Source organism: Myotis myotis, unplaced genomic scaffold (assembly GCF_014108235.1).
Source record: "Myotis myotis isolate mMyoMyo1 unplaced genomic scaffold, mMyoMyo1.p scaffold_m19_p_9, whole genome shotgun sequence".
Lineage (NCBI taxonomy): Eukaryota > Metazoa > Chordata > Mammalia > Chiroptera > Vespertilionidae > Myotis > Myotis myotis.
This window is the reverse complement of record NW_023416401.1, coordinates 30737764-30756643: the sequence shown is the minus strand read 5'-3', so window position 1 is coordinate 30756643 and position 18880 is coordinate 30737764. Positions and strand designations below refer to the sequence as shown.

General features: G+C 42.3%; 1 protein-coding gene across 13 annotated transcripts in view; it reads right to left on the bottom strand.

The window, feature by feature from the left end:
- The window catches only part of LOC118663754 (centrosomal protein of 76 kDa), a 149492-nt gene that overhangs the window by 86884 nt on the left and 43728 nt on the right, over window positions 1-18880 (bottom strand). For all 13 annotated transcript variants that reach the window (XM_036323683.1, XM_036323688.1, XM_036323691.1 and 10 more), the window contains one exon: window positions 14861-14895. In XM_036323683.1, the coding sequence (XP_036179576.1) occupies window positions 14861-14895 (35 nt within the window). The remainder of the gene's footprint in view (window positions 1-14860; window positions 14896-18880) is intronic.

Genomic DNA, 18880 nt, shown 5'->3' with positions numbered 1-18880 from the left:
CCCAACAGTGCACTAGGGTTCCCTTTTCTCCACATCCTCACCAGCACTTGTTTGTTGACTTATTGATGGTAGCCATTCTGACAGGTGTGAGGTGATATCTCATTGTAGTTTTAATTTGCATCTCTCTGATGATTAATGACATTGAGCATTTTTTTTCATATGTCTATTGGCCATCTGTATATCCTCTTTGGAGAAGTGTCTATTCAGGTCCTTTGCCCATTTTGAAATTAGAATGTTTGTCTTCCTGGTGTTGAGTTGTATAAGTTCTTTATATATTTTGGAAATTAACCCCTTATCAGATGTAGTACATGCAATTCCACTTATAAACCCTTAAAGTTTAAAAGCAGACAAAGCCTTTTGCTAAAAGAGCAGATCCAATACTATAACTGCTATATAATAATACAGTTTATTTTTTTCCTGTAGTCCATTGACAGGGAAGGGACAGGAGGGGCCACAACAGGGTAGGGTGGGACCTGCTTCCCTGGTCCCTCTCCCCTCTGTGCTTGGGAGCAAAAGGGAGGGACAGGTTGTCCCTTACCCCCCAGAATGTAAACAGCAGCAGGTGAACAAAAATAAAAATACAAAAGACCAGAGGAAGGTCCCAGACATCCTCTACACACCTATCACCAGCACAGGTCCTCTCACTGTCCCATCCAATAAAGCTCTCTCAGTCCCAGGGGCTTCTTTGTGCTGGCCACATCCCCGGGGACAGAGTCCAATGCTCAGAACTGCTAGGCCAGCAGCTCACACACATGACAAGAGACAGGCTCCTTGCTTTTACGCAGGGTCAGCCGGTACATCTGAGCCTAGGAACTGGGCTCCAGCTGGAGCAAACAACCCAGCTGCAGGGCTGAGTCTAAATGACTTCAGCCACATGAAGTTCTCAGGGTTGGAGTCCACATTGTCCAGGAGAGCAGAGCCAAACCTCAGGAACTTGGCCTTAGTGACATCAGCATCAGTGGGGTGGTTGGTTTTGAAGATTTTCTGTGCCTCCTGTTGGAGGAGGCTCAGCTGCTTCCAATGCTGGAAGAAGTCCTAGACTGCCATCGCTGTTGGCTGGAAGAACTTGTTGATGATCACCAAGAGCTTCAGGGTGAGGGACTAAGGGGCTCCCCCACCCCTGAAGCACACTGACAGGAGTAGGGGTGTCAGGAAGTCCCACAGTCACTCGATGTTGAGCATCTGCACCCCTCCGTCTACCTGCATGGGTTGGTCTGCACAACCAGCTGAGTTTGGAGGTCTCCAGAGTAGATTACAGTGGGCATGAAGTTCTGGAACTGTACCAAGATCTTGTTGCCATAGAAGAGATGCATGTGGCCCAAGTTCAGCCTGAACTCCGACTTGACTCCAATCTGCAGCAGATGGTTCTCAAACAGGACCCCATTGTTCTTGCACACGAGCTTATTCAGAAGTTCATCAACTCTGGGATGGGCGGGTCAAAGTCCTCAGGGGTTCAGGTCCCAAAAAAGGCCTCCTCAGGGGTGGGCCCCAGGCTGGGCTCAGTGGCCAGGCCACCAAACAAGAAATCCACCAGGAGGTTGCCTACAATGGAGGGAGCCTGAGGTACTGCTGCAGCAGGGGCTGCCCACAGCCCCAGAAGGTCGTGGGAGGGGGAAGGCATCGACAAGGTGCTGGAGGTGGGCTCCACACCCCTACTGATGTTATTGCTGGTTGGATCCCTCCAGCCGTCCCCTGCCCCTTCTTGCATTTCAGCTTGGCCAGGATGAACTACTCACACTTGGGGAAAGGTGGCATCTCCTCTAGCACTGTGACCAGGATGTACATGCTGGACACTGAGCTGAGGAAGAAGTATTCAACCACATGCTACTGCAGCTCCACATCTGCACTGCATAGCTGGGAGGCCCACAGCATGCCCTGGATGGTGGCGTTGGTCTCCAGGAAGAGGTTGATGAACTTGAGTAGGTGGACAGCAGCATGGCCCACATCACCACACTGAACAGATGGAACTTGGAATACAGCAGTGAGAACTGCACCGGGTGCTGGAGCGGGGCTCCCCAGCAATCAGATTCTCCATGTTCTTGTGACAGGCTGTGGCCTGGAGCAACTTAAACACAGTCTTAAATATCATCGTGGTTGATAACCTGCAGCATGCAGTACCACATCTCCTCACTCATTGTCACCTGCGATGCAGAGGAGGTTGAGGATGGTGTCCACAACAGCTGCAGTCTGCTGTGTATTTCTTGGCCAGGATGCCACCTGCAGGATGATCTCCTCACAGATGGCATAGTTAGCTGTCTCCAGGTACCACACCTCCGACATGATCTGCTTGGCACATGGGTAGAGAAGATCAGGTGCCCATTAGCATGTTGCTATCCCACTCCATTTTTTTTAGAGTTAATTTAATTAGCATATTATTAGCATCTTTTTTTTCTTTTAATCTTTATTGTTGAAAGTATTACATAGGTCCTCCTTTTCCCCCCATTAAGCTCTTCCAGCCCCACTCCATCTTGAAGGCATTGATGACAGTGTTGATGCAGGTCTTGACTGCCTTGTGGGAGACTTCAGAGCTGGCCAGCGTTCACGTGCTCTCCAGGCTAGGTAGCACAGGTTGGTCTCCCGGTGCTGTAAGAACTGCCCCAGCTGATTGCAGGCCTGAACCAGAAGGTTGGATTCACTGTCATAGTGGATAATGAGGCTGATGGTCTCAAAAAGGATGGCATTCTAGACATCCTAGAGTGCTGGACCTTCTTGGACTTGGGTGGCTCCTGGGCCTAGCGGAGCACTCTCTCCAGACACTCGACCAGCCTCCCTTTCACATCCGCATCCTCTGGCAGGAGTAGCACTACAGCAGCCACAGAAGCTTCACCAAGAGCTGGGTGTAGTACTGGAGGTCAGTGGAGGCTGAGGAGACAATCTGGCTCAGGTGGGACACATACAGAGAGATGCAAGTATGGAAGTCATCCATGTTCTTCTTACAGAGATAGGTGCTGAGGCTGACAGCAGTTGTGAGCACACCCAGGTGCTGGTCATTGAGCAGGTGCCTAATGTGGGCCATCCACTTGCCCATGCACACTAGGTCGGGCGAGGACTTGTACAGCCTCATTGTGCACAGGGTCGAGTTCTGATTCAGGCTGTCTATGCTGTCCCCAGCCACCAGGATGCAAGGGAAAGATGGGGTTGTGGCTGGCCAGGTCATTCTTGATGGCATTATTAATGAACCAGATCAGATCGGAGTTAGAGTTCACCAGCAATGAGATGAAGAGGTAACCTATCTGCTTCTCTGTGTACTTGTTAAAGCTAAGCAGGTCCATGGCCTCCATGTGACCAAAATCAATGTCATGGCCCAGCAGGAAGATGAAGAGCAATTTACACTTTTTTTTTCTTACTGTAGCCGTTCAAGGCTTTGCCATCTTTGAATTTGGAGCAGATGATAGCCAGTTCCTGGTTGATTCTCTTAAAGTTCCAGATGTCAGAGATGAATACTTCAAGTCCCCATATCCCATCACCTTTGAACATGGCTGGCATGATGGTGGTGGTGTCACTCCAGGCCTGGCCAGAAAGGGCACAGCATAGAAGGGACTGAAAGGACTCAAGTAGTTCTGAGTAATTTAGAATCAAACTACTTCTCAAATTACTATGGGACAGAACCCTATATTCAACTAACCACTGGGGTTGAAAGTTCATGGACTATATTCACTCCTTTGCCCAGTTTACATCTAACAGAAACACATTCCCTGCCTACATAATGCTAGGAGTTTAAATAGTCGCAGATAAGAGGCATATACACAATAAAGAGACACTCAGGCCCTAGCCGGGTTGGCTCAGTGGATAGAGCGTCAGCCTGCGGACTGAAGGGTCCCAGGTTCGATTCTGGCCAAGGGCACATGCCTGGGTTGCGTGCAGGAGGCAGCCGATCGGTGATTCTCTCTCATCATTGATGTTTCTATCTCTCTCTCCTTCTCCCTTCCTCTCTGAAACCAATAAAGAAATATATATATATTTTTTTTTTTAAAAAGAGAGAGACACTCAGGCATTTCACTGTCCCAAATGGGGCACTAAATTAATGATCAGCATTATGATACCTTACACTGCAGATAAATAAAAGCTGATTAAGAGAAACCTGAATGAACTGACTATAGTACTTGGATAAGTTACTTAACCTCTCTATACTTTAGCTCCCATTTCTAAAATATGAATAATAATAGTATTCAATTCATAAATGTGTATGAGAATTAATGTCTATAACAATACTTAGCACATAGTAAGCACTAAAGTATATTTTAAAAATTAATGTGGGGCCCTAACCGGTTTGGCTCAGTGGGTAGAGCGTCGGCCTGCAGACTGAAAGGTCCCAGGTTCGATTCCGGTCAAGGGCATGTACTGTGGGCACATCCCCAGTAGGAGGTGTGCAGGAGGCAGCTGATCGATGTTTCTAACTCTCTATACCTCTTACTCTCTGTAAAAAAATCAATAAAATATTTTTTAAAAATTAATGTGGGGCTCTATTTATTACACAGAAACAAACACAGGAAGACAGGCAAAAAGAAACATGTCCCAAATGAGAGAACAGAACAAAACTCCAGAAAAAAAATGAAAGAAATGGAGACAAGCAATCTACCAGATTCAGAGTTCAAAACACTGGTTATACAGATGCTCAATGATCTCAGTGAAAACGTCAACAAAGAAATAGGAAACATAAAAACTAATATAGAGCCCTGGCTGGTTTGGCTAAGTGGATAGAGTGTCGGCCTGCGGACCAGCAGGTCTAGGGTTCAATTCTGGTCAAGGGCACATGCACGGGTTGCGGGCTCGATCACCAGCAGGGGCGTGCAAGAGGCAGCCAATCAGTGATTCTCTCTCATCACTGATGTTTCTATCTAACTCTCCCTCTCCCTTTCTCTCTAAAGTCAATAAAAATTTCTTTAAGAAGAAGAGAAAAAAGATCGAAAGTATGAATAATAAAATGGTAATAAATAAATACCTATCATTCATATGTTCATTGTAGCATTATTTATAACTAGTGGCCCGGTGCACGAAATTCGTGCACGGGGGAGGGTGTGTTCCTCAGCCTGGCCTGCACCCTCTCCAATTTGGGACCCCTCGAAAAATGTCCTGCCAGTTTACAGGGATTGGGCCTAAACCAGTAGTCCGACATCCCTCTCGTAATCCGGAACTGCTCTGCCCACACTGCAGCCACTGCTACTGCCTCAGCCACTGCCTGCCCAAGATCCATGGCTGTGGGGAGAGGGCCCGTGCCCATGCCCGGCAGAGAATCAGCTGGGAGGGAGTGCTGTACGCTGGCAGTGGGGCCAAGGACTGGTCCCTGGACTCCGCCAAGTGGGCCCAGCTACAGAGGAGCCTGGATAAGAAGCTGGGCGAGCTAAGCAGCCAGAGGAGGAGCAAAAGGAGGGAAAAGGAGATGTGAGCTGGCCCTCACACCCTCCGGCCTTGTCTTTGCAAATGCGGGTGGGAGCAAGCGGCTGTCCCTGGTGCTTTCTGTGCCTTATAGCTGCTCCAGTGATGTGACCAGGGCTGCATGAGCAAGCCAGGGGCCTCTGGGAGGGGGTGGGTCCTCGGGCCCAGCGTGCCATGCCTTGCGCTGGGGTGGGGGCGGGCTGCAGTGGCTGTTCTCTGGACCTCCTGGGGAGAGCCGCCCCAGGTCTCAGTTTGCTGGCACCAGGGCCCCCTGGGGCTCTCCGAGGTCCCTCGCCAACTGCCTTAAGAGAACCATTAAGAGAGGTTCCGGGAGTCCGGGTTGCGGCCTGGCCTGCACCCTGCCCTCCTGCCCTCGGATCGCCATGGCAATCGAGGGACGCAGGCCCTCCAGCCCATCAGTTGCCATGTTGGGGGTCCGGGGTTGATGCCTCGCCTGCGCTCGGCCCTCCTGCCCTCCTATCGCCATGGCGAGGGTCTGGTGTTGCGGCCTGGCCTGCGCTCCGGCCCTCCTGCCCTCCCATCACCATGGTGGGGGTCCGAGGTTGCTGCCTGGCCTGCGCCCCGCCCTCCCGCCCTTCGATTGCCATGGTGGGGGTCCGTGGTTGCTGCCTGCCCTGCAACACGGCCCTCCCGCCCTCCATCGCTATGTCGGGGTCCGTGGTTGCCGCCTGGCCTGGCTCCGGCCCTCCTGCCCTCCAGCCCTCCAATTGCCATGGCGATCAGAGCCGCAGGCCAGCCAGCAACCCCAGCTTTCCCATGGCGATCACCGGCTGGGGGGTGGGGAAAGGCGGCCTTTGCCCACCCCCCAACTCTTGCCTGCCACCTGGGTTGCCGATCACCATTCTTCAGTCCTTCCCCTTTCACCTCTCATCATTGCAAGTATGCAAATTAACCGCCATCTTGGCTGGCAATTAATTTGCATATATCACTGATTAGCCAATGGGAAGGGCAGCGGTCGTAGGCCAATTACCATGTTTCTCTTTTATTAGATTAGATAGTCAAGATATGGAAACAATCTAAGTGTCCATCAATACTTGAATGGATAAAGAAGTAATGCATGTAAACAATGTAGTATGACCCAGCCATAAAAAATAATGAAGTCCTGGCTGGCATTGCTCAGTAGTTAAGAGCATCAGCCTATGCAGCAAAGGGTTGCAGGTTCGATGCCCAGTCAAGGGCAGGCACTTGATTGCAGGTTCGTTCCCTAGGTATGGTCAGGGTGCATGTGGGAGGCAACCAATCAATGTGTCTCACATTGATGTTCCTTTCTCTCTGTCTCTCCCTCCTCCCTCTCCTCCCTTCCTCCCTTCACTTTCTCTTCTCTAAAAATCAATGAGAAAATTAACAAACAAAATGAAATCCTGTCATCTGCAACAACATGAATGGACCTAGAAGGTATTGTGCTGAGTGAAATAAGTCAGAGAAAGACAAATGCCATATGATTTCACTTAAATGTGGGATCTAAAAAAACAAGACAGCCTGGCTAGTATGGCTCAGTGGTTGAGTGTTTACCTATGAACCAGGAATTCACAGTTCGATTCCCAGTCAGGGCACATGCCCAGTTTGTGGGCTCGATCCCCAGTGTGGGGGCATGCAGGAGGCAGCCGATCAATAATACTCTCTCATCACTGATGTTTCTTTCTCTCTCTTCCTCTCTGAAATGAATAAAAATATATTTTTTAAAATAATAAAATTAAAATAAAAAACAAGATAAATTAGCAAAACAGAAACAGACTCATAGATACAAAGAACATTTTGACAGTTGCCAGATTGGAAGGGGACTGACAGGTGAAAAAGAAGTACAAACTGGTAGTTATGGAATAGTCACAGGGATATAAAGTACAGCATAGAGAACACAGTCAATAACATTATAATAACCTATATATGGTGTCAGATGGGCACTAGATTTATCAGGGTGGTCACTTCATAAGTTGTATAAATGTCTAATCACTGGGTTGTACACCTGAAACTAATATAATATTGTACATCTACTATAAATGAAAAATAAAACTTATTTTAAAAAAGATGCATGTGGGAATAAAACAAAAGTATTTATATAAAGTATATGTGAAGTTTATTTCCAAAATGTGAACATGAGTGTTTTTATTTTTAATTTTTTGTGTTAATCCTCACCTGAGGATAATTTTTCCATTTATTTTTAATGAGAGAGGGAGGGAGGGAAGGGACAGAAGGGAGAGAGGAAGAGAGAGAGAGAGAGAGAAACATTAATGTGAGAGAGTCACATTAATTGGTTACCTCCTGCACACAACGCACCCTGACTGTGGCCAGGGAACAACCCTGCAACCAAGTTACCTTGCCCTTGGCCAGGAATCGAACCCACCACCCTTTGTGTGCGCAGGCCAAGGCTCTATCCACTGAGCAACACTGACCAGGGATAAACATGAGTGTTTTTAATAATTTCCCTCAGTAAAGCTTAAATATTTCTACTATGCTATTATTTTTACAAACTAGCTCTATCAAGATGAAAGTATTGACAAAAGTTAACCATATATAATATTTTAACCTATTCCACTTAAAATACAACTAATCCTCCAAGGGGAACAGCAGGATTGTTTTAGTTATTCATTTAACCTTCTTTCCTGCTAAAGGTTAAGGGCCTCTGAGTGCTTCATAATTAGTGGTGGTTAATAGAAGACAGGAATGTGATGAAGTTTAGAAAACTAAAACAACAGTGAAAAGGCCACAACTAAAATACTTGAAAATTCAAATACTAAATGGAATTTAGTGGTGATACTAAATGTTTTAGTATTTTTAAGTGCTTAGCAATTTTCTTTAACTTTAACCCACAAAACTATTTAAATAATGGCAGCAGAAAAAACTTGTAAAATGGGGATGTAAGCTCCCCCTATACCAGTGATGGCGAACCTTTTGAGCCCGGCGTGTCAGCATTTCAAAAAACCCTAACTCAAACTCTGGTGCCGTGTCACATATAGAAATTTTTTGATATTTGCAACCATAGTAAAACAAAGACTTATATTTTTGATATTTATTTTATATATTTAAATGCCATTTAACAAAGAAAAATCAACCAAAAAAATGAGTTCGTTTGTCACCTCTGACACGCGTGTCATAGGTTCACCATCACTGCCCTATACTATGAATCAGGACTGCTTCCTTGGCAGACAAGTACCCACAAGTACAGGTCAATCACTCAAGAGTTTATAAATATCAGTCTGAGCCACTCCCAGAGGAGAACTGACAGTAATACACTGTTTAAATAAAAGGGGCAAAATACGGATTAGTGATTGCCAAGGGCTAGGGGGAGGAGGGACTAACTACAAGGGAAATGGGGGGAATTTTGAGGGGTGATAGAACTTGATTGTGGGGTTAGTTAACACAACTTAATGTATTTGTCAAAACTCAATTGTAACTCAAGAGGTTGGATTTTACTGTATATAAATTATACCTTCAAAAAATGAAAGAAAAAAAAGGTGTAGGAAAAAATTAAATTACCTATTAAAGCAAAAAAAAAAAAGTGCATGTCTTTTAAAACAGTATTTTTGCTTTCCCAACTTCAGACCTACCTACATTTCCCAACCATGGTTTGCCAACCACAGATGAAAAATAACTGTTTTTGATTCACAGTTGGTTGAATCTGTGGATGAGAAAACTGTGGATATGAGGGGCCAATTGTAGAGTAAAAAAATTATAATGGCTCTAGCCCAAGTATGTCAAACTCGTGGCCCCAGGCCCACATGCAGCCCACAACGAATATTCATTAACGATTACTCATTATTTCAGCCCTTTGTATTCAGCATGTCTCTATCGAAATAAACCTATAGTTCTATGAAAATGAAAGCTTTTGTTTTTTTGCAGCCCATATAAACTTAAATCTTATTTGGCCCATGTTAGCCTTTGAGTTTGACATGCTTGCTCTAGCCTGTATTGCTCACTGATTAGAGCACTGGCCTGTGTATCAAAGGGTCTTGGGTTCGATTCTTGGTCAAGGGCATGTACTTGGGTTGCAGGTTTGATCCTGAGCCCCAGTCGGGGGTTCGTTCATGAGGCAACCAATCAATGTGTCTCTCTCACATCAATGTTTCTCTCTCTTCCTCTCCCTCTCTACTCGCGTTAAAAATAAATGGAGACAGAACCTAGACACAGAATCTAGACACAGAACCTACACAGAACCTAGAGACAGAAGAACTTCGCTGGAGAGAACATGGCAAAAGATCCTGGAGAGAAACTGGCCACAGAACCTAGAGACAGAACCTAGCGAGAGAACCTGGCTGAAGAACCTAGAGACAGAACCTGGCTACAGAACCTGGATAGAACATGGCAAGAGAACCTGACTAGAACCTGGTGACTGAACCTGGCTGGAGAACCTGGACAGAACCTAGCGAGGGAACATGGCTACAGAACCTGGCTGGAGAACCTGGACAGAACCTAGCGAGGGAACATGGCTACAGAACCTGGCTGGAGAACCTGGAGAACCTGGCTGGAGGACCTAGCAAGAGAACATGGACACAGAACCTGGCTGGAGGTCCTAACCAGAATGTCGCTGGAGATCCTGAACAGAACTTGGCTGGAGATCCTGGCTAGAGATCCTGGCTAGGCTGCTGATCAACTGAACGCTGTCTCCGTGTCATTCCTTCTTTGCCGACTCCGTCCACACCTTTGGGGACCCCTGGACCTGCTGGGGTTGGACCCCAGCAATCCCCCATCTCTAGAACTCTTCACCTTACAAAACTGAACCTCGGTATTCACTAAATAAAAATTCCTCTTTCTTTCTGTAAAATAAATAAATAAATAAATAAATAAATAAATGGAAAAATATATCCTCGGGTGAGGATTAATCCCCCCCAAAAAATTATAATGGATTTTTGACTGTATAAGTATCAGCACTCTTTTTTTTTTTTTAAATATATTTTATTGATTTTTTACAGAGAGGAAGGGAGAGAGATAGTTAGAAACATCGATGAGAGAGAATCATCGATCAGCTGCCTCCTGCACATCTCCTACTGGGGATATGCCCGCAACCCAGGTACATGCCCTTGACCGGAATCGAACCTGGGACCTCTCAGTCCGCAGGCCGACGCTCTATCCACTGAGCCAAACCGGTTTCGGCAAGTATCAGCACTCTTAACCCCCAAGTTTTTCAAGGGTCACCTGTACTTGATTTTAAGAAACATTAAAGTAATCTTGAGGTAAAGATCACATAAAAGTTGACCAAATACTTATATATGGCCTCCTTGCTTTCTCTAAAGTCACAATTTTGTCTGGTTTGTATGAGATACATTAAAGAGAAAATTAAAAGTAGAAAATAAATCATAGCAATTTTTATGTACGATAAAAACAGTAGAACTTAAAGTTATGTATTTCAATCACATACCTTGATGAGGGTCCTACAGACCCAGAAAAATGAGGAGATTCTGTTTTCCCACCACACGTCCTCTTCCCAAGAACACCCTTTCCAATTCAGAAAGGCTGGGGTGAGCCTGGATTACATGTGGAACTATTCCATCTATCGGAGATCTTACTCACTTCTACCTACCTACACAACTTGTTAGCAGCCTTTTTCTTAATCTGGACTTTATACCAGCAGGAGCTTTGATGGGCTTTTAACTTACCAAAAGAACTAGGCATCTCTTCTCAAAAGAAAAACAATTTAAAGGCAAAAAGAGGCTCTAGCAATCACCTTTCTGATCCAGTGTAACCTCACTCTCAAAAAGAACCCTGTCTTCTCACTGACAAAAGACTGGCTAAAATCCTTACATCAAGGATTCCCTCAACTTCCTGGTTTTGCTCTGGTTTTACCTCTCTTAACTCTCAATTCTGTTTCTCAGGAATAAGCACCTCTACTATCTCCCAGCCCGACAGTTCTCAAACATTTTAGTTTTGGGATCCCTTTACATTTTAAAAAATTACTGAGGAGTGCAAGGAGCCTTTGTTTATGTGAGCTATAACCTATCAGTATTTACTGTATTAGAAATGAAAACTGAGAAATTTTTTATTTAAATTAAATAATTTAAAAATAAGATTAGCCCTAGCTGATTTGCCTCAGTGGATAGAGTGTCAGCCTGAGGACTGAAGGGTCCCAGGTTCGATTCTGGTCAAGGGCACATGCATGGGATGCAGACTTGATCCCCAGTGGGGGGCATGCAGGAGGCAGCCAATCAATGATCTCTCTCATCATTGATGTTTCTACCTCTCCCTCTCCCTTCCTCTCTGAAATCAATAAAAATATATTTTAAAAAAATAAGGTTAAACAATATCAGTAACATTTTTATGGAAAAAATATTTTTAAAAAGAGTGAGAAGGGTGATATTGTTTTACATTTTTACAGAACTCTTAAAGGTCATGTTTGATAAAAACTGGCTCAATCTCCTATCTGTTTCTGCAGTTTGGTATCAGTCATAGTCCCATATCCATGCAGCCCCTGAAAACCCCATTGTACACTCTTGAGACCATGAAAGTAAAAGGGCAAAGTATGTCTTAGTATTGCTTTAAAAATATTTTTCTCCTAACATTGAATGGGTGTCAGGAAGCCACCTCCCCAGAGCCTTCCCACAGCCCTTCGAGCACCAACCACTGCTCTAGTTAGTCATCTTCTAGACGTAGTCCTACGTCTGGTTTCAGCAAATACCAACTCTCTAATCTGTACTCCAGTGTCACTGTTTCTTGGTTCCCCTACCACCACCACCACCACCACCACCACCACCACATATATTGTCTTCCTTAACCTAAAAACAGAAATGAAACAAAGGAAACTTCCTACTTAAGCTCTCTCTTCCTTCTAAGTCACCAAACTTCTTGAAAAAATTCCCACTTGCTCTACTGCCCCTCCTTTTTATTATTGTAATTACTAAAGTATATACAGAGACAGTCTAATTTTTTTCTTTTTTCTTTATTTACTAGAGGCCTGTTGCAGGAAGATTCCTGCAAGAATAGGGCTTCCTGAGGCCGGAGTGAAGCAGGGATGGCTGCCTCACTCCCTCCTGTCTCCGCTGCCTCGGCTCCCTCCCATGTCCGCTGCCTCGCTCCCGCCCGTCTCCGCTGCCTCGCTCCCGCCCGTCTCCGCTGCCTCAGCTCCGCTCCTGTCTCTGCTGCCTCAGCTCCGTTCCCTTCTCCACCACTTTGCTCCCTTCTGCAGCGCTTGGCTTCCTTCTACGCTCTGTGCCTGTGTATGCAAATTAACTGCCATCTTTGTTGGGTTAATTTGCATATCACTCAGATTGGCTGGTGGGCATAGCAGAGGGACAGTCAATTTGCATGTTTCTCTTTTATTAGTGTAGATTGTTGACAGTATTACAGATGTCTCCCATTTTCCTCCCTTTTGCCCCCATCCACTTAGCCTCTGCCCCACCCCCTGGCCTTCCCCATACTACTGTCTGTGTCCATAGACTATGCATATATGTTCTTTGATTAATCTCTTCCCGCCCCCTCCCCTTTCTTCCCCTCTGAGATCTGTCATTCTGTTCCATGTATCCATGACTATGGACCTATTTTGTTCATCCATTTATTTTGTTTAATAGATTCCACATATAAGTGAGATCAGTCTCATTTTTTTTTAATCCAAGCAATATAGGTAAATCACCATCCAAAATCCCAATCTCCTCAAAGGTAACCACCACTGTTTACCCTTAAAAATAATACCCCGAACCAATTTTGTAAACTAAATATCAGATTGAAATTTTAATTTGCTTGTGATTTTTCTTCTTTAAGTAGTTATAATATTTTTAAAAACCTGAAAGAAAGTTCTGTTTAGATTCCAATTCTTTTGGTGACCAGAGTAAGTTTTAGATAAAAGGATAAGGGTTAGGAGATAATTAGGAGATAAAATGAAATGATAATCCTATACAAAGCAAGTACTAAACAATATGTTAAAAGTTGATTTTATGGCCCTGATCGGTTTGGCTCGGTGGACAGAGCATTGGCCTGCGGACTGAAAGGTCCCAGGTTCGATTCCGGCCAAGGGCATGTACCTTGGTTGCGGGCACATCCCCAGTAGGAGGTGTGCAAGAGGCAGCTGATCGATGTTTCTCTCTCATCGATGTTTCTAACTCTCTATCCCTCTCTCTTCCTCTCTGTGAAAACTCAATAAAATATATTAAAAAAAAAAAAGTTGATTTTATGGCTTGCATTGCCATAAGACAAAATAATAAGACTTATGACTCTGCCTTGTATGTAAAACCCTTACATTTCATTATCTAAATACAGATAAATGCTGACTATATTTGTGTCATCTGGCTAAATATAATAGTGTCTTTGGGGTTTACAAAACATTTTCACATATATTGCCTCTTTAAAATTTCACAACCCATGAGGTTAACAGGGACTATCATTAACATATTATAGATATGAAAGCAAAAGTTCTAAGAAAAAAATTACTTGCTCAAAATTACATAGCTAGAAAGACACACACCAGAAACCATAGACAGAACTTACATCTTTTGGCTCAAATCAAATCCCACTCCTTTATATCATATTGAACAGTACATCAAAAATCCTTACAACATAAAAATTTTAAGTTCTTGCCTATTTTTATAGCTAATTTGGAAAAAATTATCTCTACTTTCAAAGTTGAATAGAAAATACAAAAAATGAATTGTATAACTTTTAAATACAAAAAATAGTAAATTATTTTTGCTCCCTTATCATACAATATAATCCCTTAGGAACCTTGCATTTTAAAGTAACAGTTAAAATTTACTAACACCTGCTTTAACATGTAGATGTATTATAAGTTAGAAAAGTAACTTCTTAAATCCTTGCTGGTAAAATTAGACACTGCTATAAACTCAAGACTTTAAGACTTCTCATGTAAGAAGGGATGCAACAGTTCCTGAAAGGAACACACACACACACACACACACACACACACACACACACACATAACTCATGGAGACTGCCTCGTATTTCAGTGTTATCCTTGAAATTCCTGCAAGGAGCACCTGGAATCGTGGAAATTCCTTAAATTTCACAATTAGAATGTTAAATTATATACATATATATATGTAATTTAACTTATTAAAAATTAAAAATCCTACTTATACAAGTAACAAAGCAATTAATCCATTATTAATCTTACAGAAACACTGTTTCCACATCCCTGTTTTTCCCTACACCAAAGGCAGATCCATAGGAGTCCAACACATTTAAATTATTCCTTTATTATGACACACAAAGATTGGATTATGAAAAAAAACCATAAACTATTTCAAATTATGGGCTCTTAATCTTAGCTAACTCAATTTCACAAATAACTCAAGAAAAAACTTAAACTATGATTAATCTTATCTTTATATCACACCCTGACATTTTAAAACCATGGACAAGATAATTGAGTTCTTCACATTTTACTCTTCCTAAATGTAAAAGATATACCTCCTCTCAACACATTATTATCAGACCAAAACCCATAGTGACACCGTTAGTACTCAAAGCTAAATTATAGGACTGCAAAACTGCTTTACTAAGAAATATTTGAGCATTCTCTTACCTCCGTTTCTGTACAATGTGAATATCCCAATTTACCTGTAATAAAAATACAAAAAATTACTTTCAGAGGATTTTAGCTTTTTTATCATTGATTAAAAAAAATATTTGAGCTACTCTGGCAATGGCTTCATTATATTTATGAAACTACGCAAATAAAAGGTGCTAGAATCACCAAATATTTCAGGTCTTACTTAGAGATTTAAGTTTACATAGGCCCATCAGGAATAATAAAGAAAAAGATGGGAAGGATATGCTTACTTGTAATAAGATCTAAAAAACATACACATCTTTAATATGCATATGTACAAATTAATGAAAGTAAACCCAAAATAATTTTAAAGTCTTACGTTCTTTCTAAAATATCTTAAAATACTTTTAAAGGGTACCTTTTAAAACACTTTTGAAATGCCTTTAAAAATTGAAATGCCTTTTAAAGTACTTTAAAAGACTCTTAGTTATTCAATGTATACAAACTTTTTAAATAAATTTTTATAAAAAAATAAAAAAATTTAAAAGACTCTTGGACTTTTCCCAAAATATATTTATTTTATTTTATTTTTTCCATCACCATTTAGTCCCTCTATACCCTCTTCCACTCTCACACCCCCAACCACAATCACCACACTGTCATCCATGTCCATGAGTTCTCTCTCTCTCGTTTTTTCTTAATCCCTATAACCACTCCCTCAACACTCACCCGCTACCCCCACCCACAGAGCTGTCTGCCTGGCTCTCTATCTATGAGTCTGGCTCTATATTGCTTGGCAGTTCACTTTGTTCATTAAATTCCACGTATGAGTGAAATCATATGGTACTTGTCTTTCTCTGGCTGGCTTATTTCACTTAGCATAAACCAGTTTAAAGGTACAGTGATCATTTCAATGAAAGCATACATGTTTCAAACTCATATTTTCTTTAATATATCATGGTTGTTTTTCTTTAATATAAGAGTAGGTAAAACCATATAATTAATCTAGTAATTCTTTCAATAGAAGATAGCCTAAAGAACAACTAGAATGAACCATATTTGACTGTTCCAACATTAATATTTTCTTTTCATCACTGAGACAAACTATCAAAGAACATATACAAGTATATATTTCTGTCAATTTGGGTAACTAAAACATACTTTTAAAATAAAAAAGCTATTTTAAGAGAATAATTTATTAAATAGTTTTAACAGAAAGACTAGCTAACACGTTTATATTGGGGCCTAAAATTTTTTATTTCCCCAGTCTCCACTTCTCAAGTTCCATTAAGTTCAAATATACACTTAGCCCTACTTCTTTCTTTCCACCAACAGTAGCCTCCTTTTTACCTCTTCCCAGCCTACTACCCCTGCACCTAGCCCACAACGGTTATCTATTAGCCTGTGATTTTTTAAATGCTTAACTAGAATTTATGTACCTTAGAGTCTACGATGATACCATAAAAAAATCATAAAAATGTTTTTATATGCCTTCCAATTCATAAAATGAAAAATAAAGTTGAAACCCACAGTTTCTGATAAGCTAATGATCCTAATATGAAATGTTGGCTGAAATCAAAACCAGAAATAAAAGCTATATAAGTCATAATTAAAGATTACATGAATAGATAAAATGAGTTCAATGTATATATGGGTTTATGTGGCAGGATTTGATATATAATTATATATATTTACTAGTGACCCAGCACACGAAATCTCGGGAGACCCAGACCAGCGGGAAATCATGCGAGACCCGGGACCCGACCCTGCCGTGCCCCCGCCATGCCCCGAGACCCATAGCCAAGTCTCCGCCCACCCGCACGTGCCTCACTGCACATGCAGCCTCCTGGTGACCAGTCTTTGGTCATTACGGCATTAGGGCCCCTGGGTTTTTATAATATAGATTGTTATATAAAACTACATGCTATAAAGTTATATATATCATATATTATCTTTTTATTTGCTTATATAACTGCTCAAAACATTAGTGCTCTGGCAGATTAATTATACTTAATTACTAAAGAAATGGTAATGAGTTTAACTTAGGAAAGTGTGGTGGACAGGACTAGCTCAAGAAGGGAACAAGTATTTATTGAGCATCTACTCTGTACAAGGGGAAAATGGAGGGAGGGGAAAAGATGGTATCAAGACAAGTTATAACAGAGTAATCTCTTTGAGAGTACATGGATATACATCTTCAGTATAATATATTCTTTTTTTCTTAAAATATATTTTTATTGATCTCAGAAAGGAAGAGAGAAGGGGAGAGAGAAAGAAACATCAATGACGAGAGAGAATCATCGATTGGCCACCTCCTGCACGCCCCCTACTGGGGATGGAGCCCACAGCCCAGGCATATGCCCCTGACCAAAATCGAACTCAGGACCCCTTAGTCCGCAGGCCAACGCTCCATCCACTGAGCCAAACCAGCCAGGGCTATATGATCCTAAGGTAAAGAGAATTACAAAGAAATCTAGAATTTTGTGTAGTAGGTTTGTTGCTGATAGTAAGTAGTGTTGGTGAAAAATCCTGAAATTATTTTGTATCTACTGTAGCTCTGAGCAGATAAGTAACTACAGAGATATTGCTGGGCATCATCTACGGAGAGAGAAGGAATATACAAACCAAACATGGGAAGGAGAGGAAATGCCCTGCAGTAGTGAACTAGAACTAGAGGTATTACACAACTTCAAAAAAAAAACCATACATTTCCCAGCTCTGCCCTCCAAATGAAGGAGAAGCAACAACATCCCAATATGAAAGGGCACACCTAGTCCATTCCCCCTCTAAAGAACCAGGACTCCTTAGGAAATTGGCAATCTATCTATATATATAAAAGCCTAAGCAACCGTCCAACCAGTAGCTATGACGCACACTGACCAGCAGGGAAACCACAAACATGGAAACATGGAACAGAATGATGAATCTCAGAGGGAAGGGGGGAGGTGGAGAGCGGGAAGAGATTAATCAAAGATCTTATATGCATACTAGAGGCCCGGTGCATGGGGTCCCTCGGCCTGGCCTGTGCCCTCTCACAATCTGGAACCCCTCAGGGGATGTCAGAGAGCCGGTTTCTGCCCCACCTGTGCACAAATCCATGCACCAGGCCTCTAGCTATAAAATAAGCTGGAACATCTTTTTGCACCAGAAAGTAATGAAGTGCTGAAAGAATGATAGAGTGATGTCAAAAGGGCACAAGTCCTATGAACTAAGATTTTTTTTAATGACCTCCATTATAAAACTGAAAATGCTCTCCTATAAGAAAACCAAAAATTTTTGTGAGAACATACAGTATCTTTTGGTTATTCAATCTGAACTAAGTCATGCAAATATGGAAAGGTGGTGAGTATGAAGTGCTTGACCAACTACACTCTGACCCAGGAATCAGAAAATCCCAACTACATGACAGCAGAGTTTAAAGAAACCTTGGAAATGACCTTGCCTAATCCATTCATGAGTAATCTGAGCCTGAGGAGTCAAATGACTTGCACAAAATGGCAGAGTGAAGAGTAGACTCCAAGGCTCCTAACTTCCTATCATGTGTTGCTTGTAGTTGTGCTGTTCTTGCATTCCCACTTGCAGGGGTCAGGGGGTTAGGGTACAGGATTTCAGGGGTGCCGTCCCAGCTACATACCACTTATAACATGGGAAAACATTCATTATTTAAGTTAGAAACTGCCAGTATGGCACCAAAGAATTTTTATTTGAAAATTTTTTAGTTTTCCTTCAAAAGTTAGCCACTTCTCTTTACAGAACCAGACCTGAAAAGTCCCTCTACACTCAGAATCCCATGGTGTTATTTTCTACAATTCCAGTAACCTAAGCTGATGGTAGGCCTAATTAAGATTTCAAATTATTAAATGCAGTGAATTAGTTCTTTCAATAAAATAACTTTATGATTTTACTGATTTTTATTAGGTTGAGTTTAGTCAGAAGGTTAGATTAACTATGTGATGACATACAATGACAGGAAATAACTGAAATTATATTTAAACATTAAGTTTCAAAATGTTTCCACATTGTCAAAGGAATTAAACACTAGGTAGAGGGATA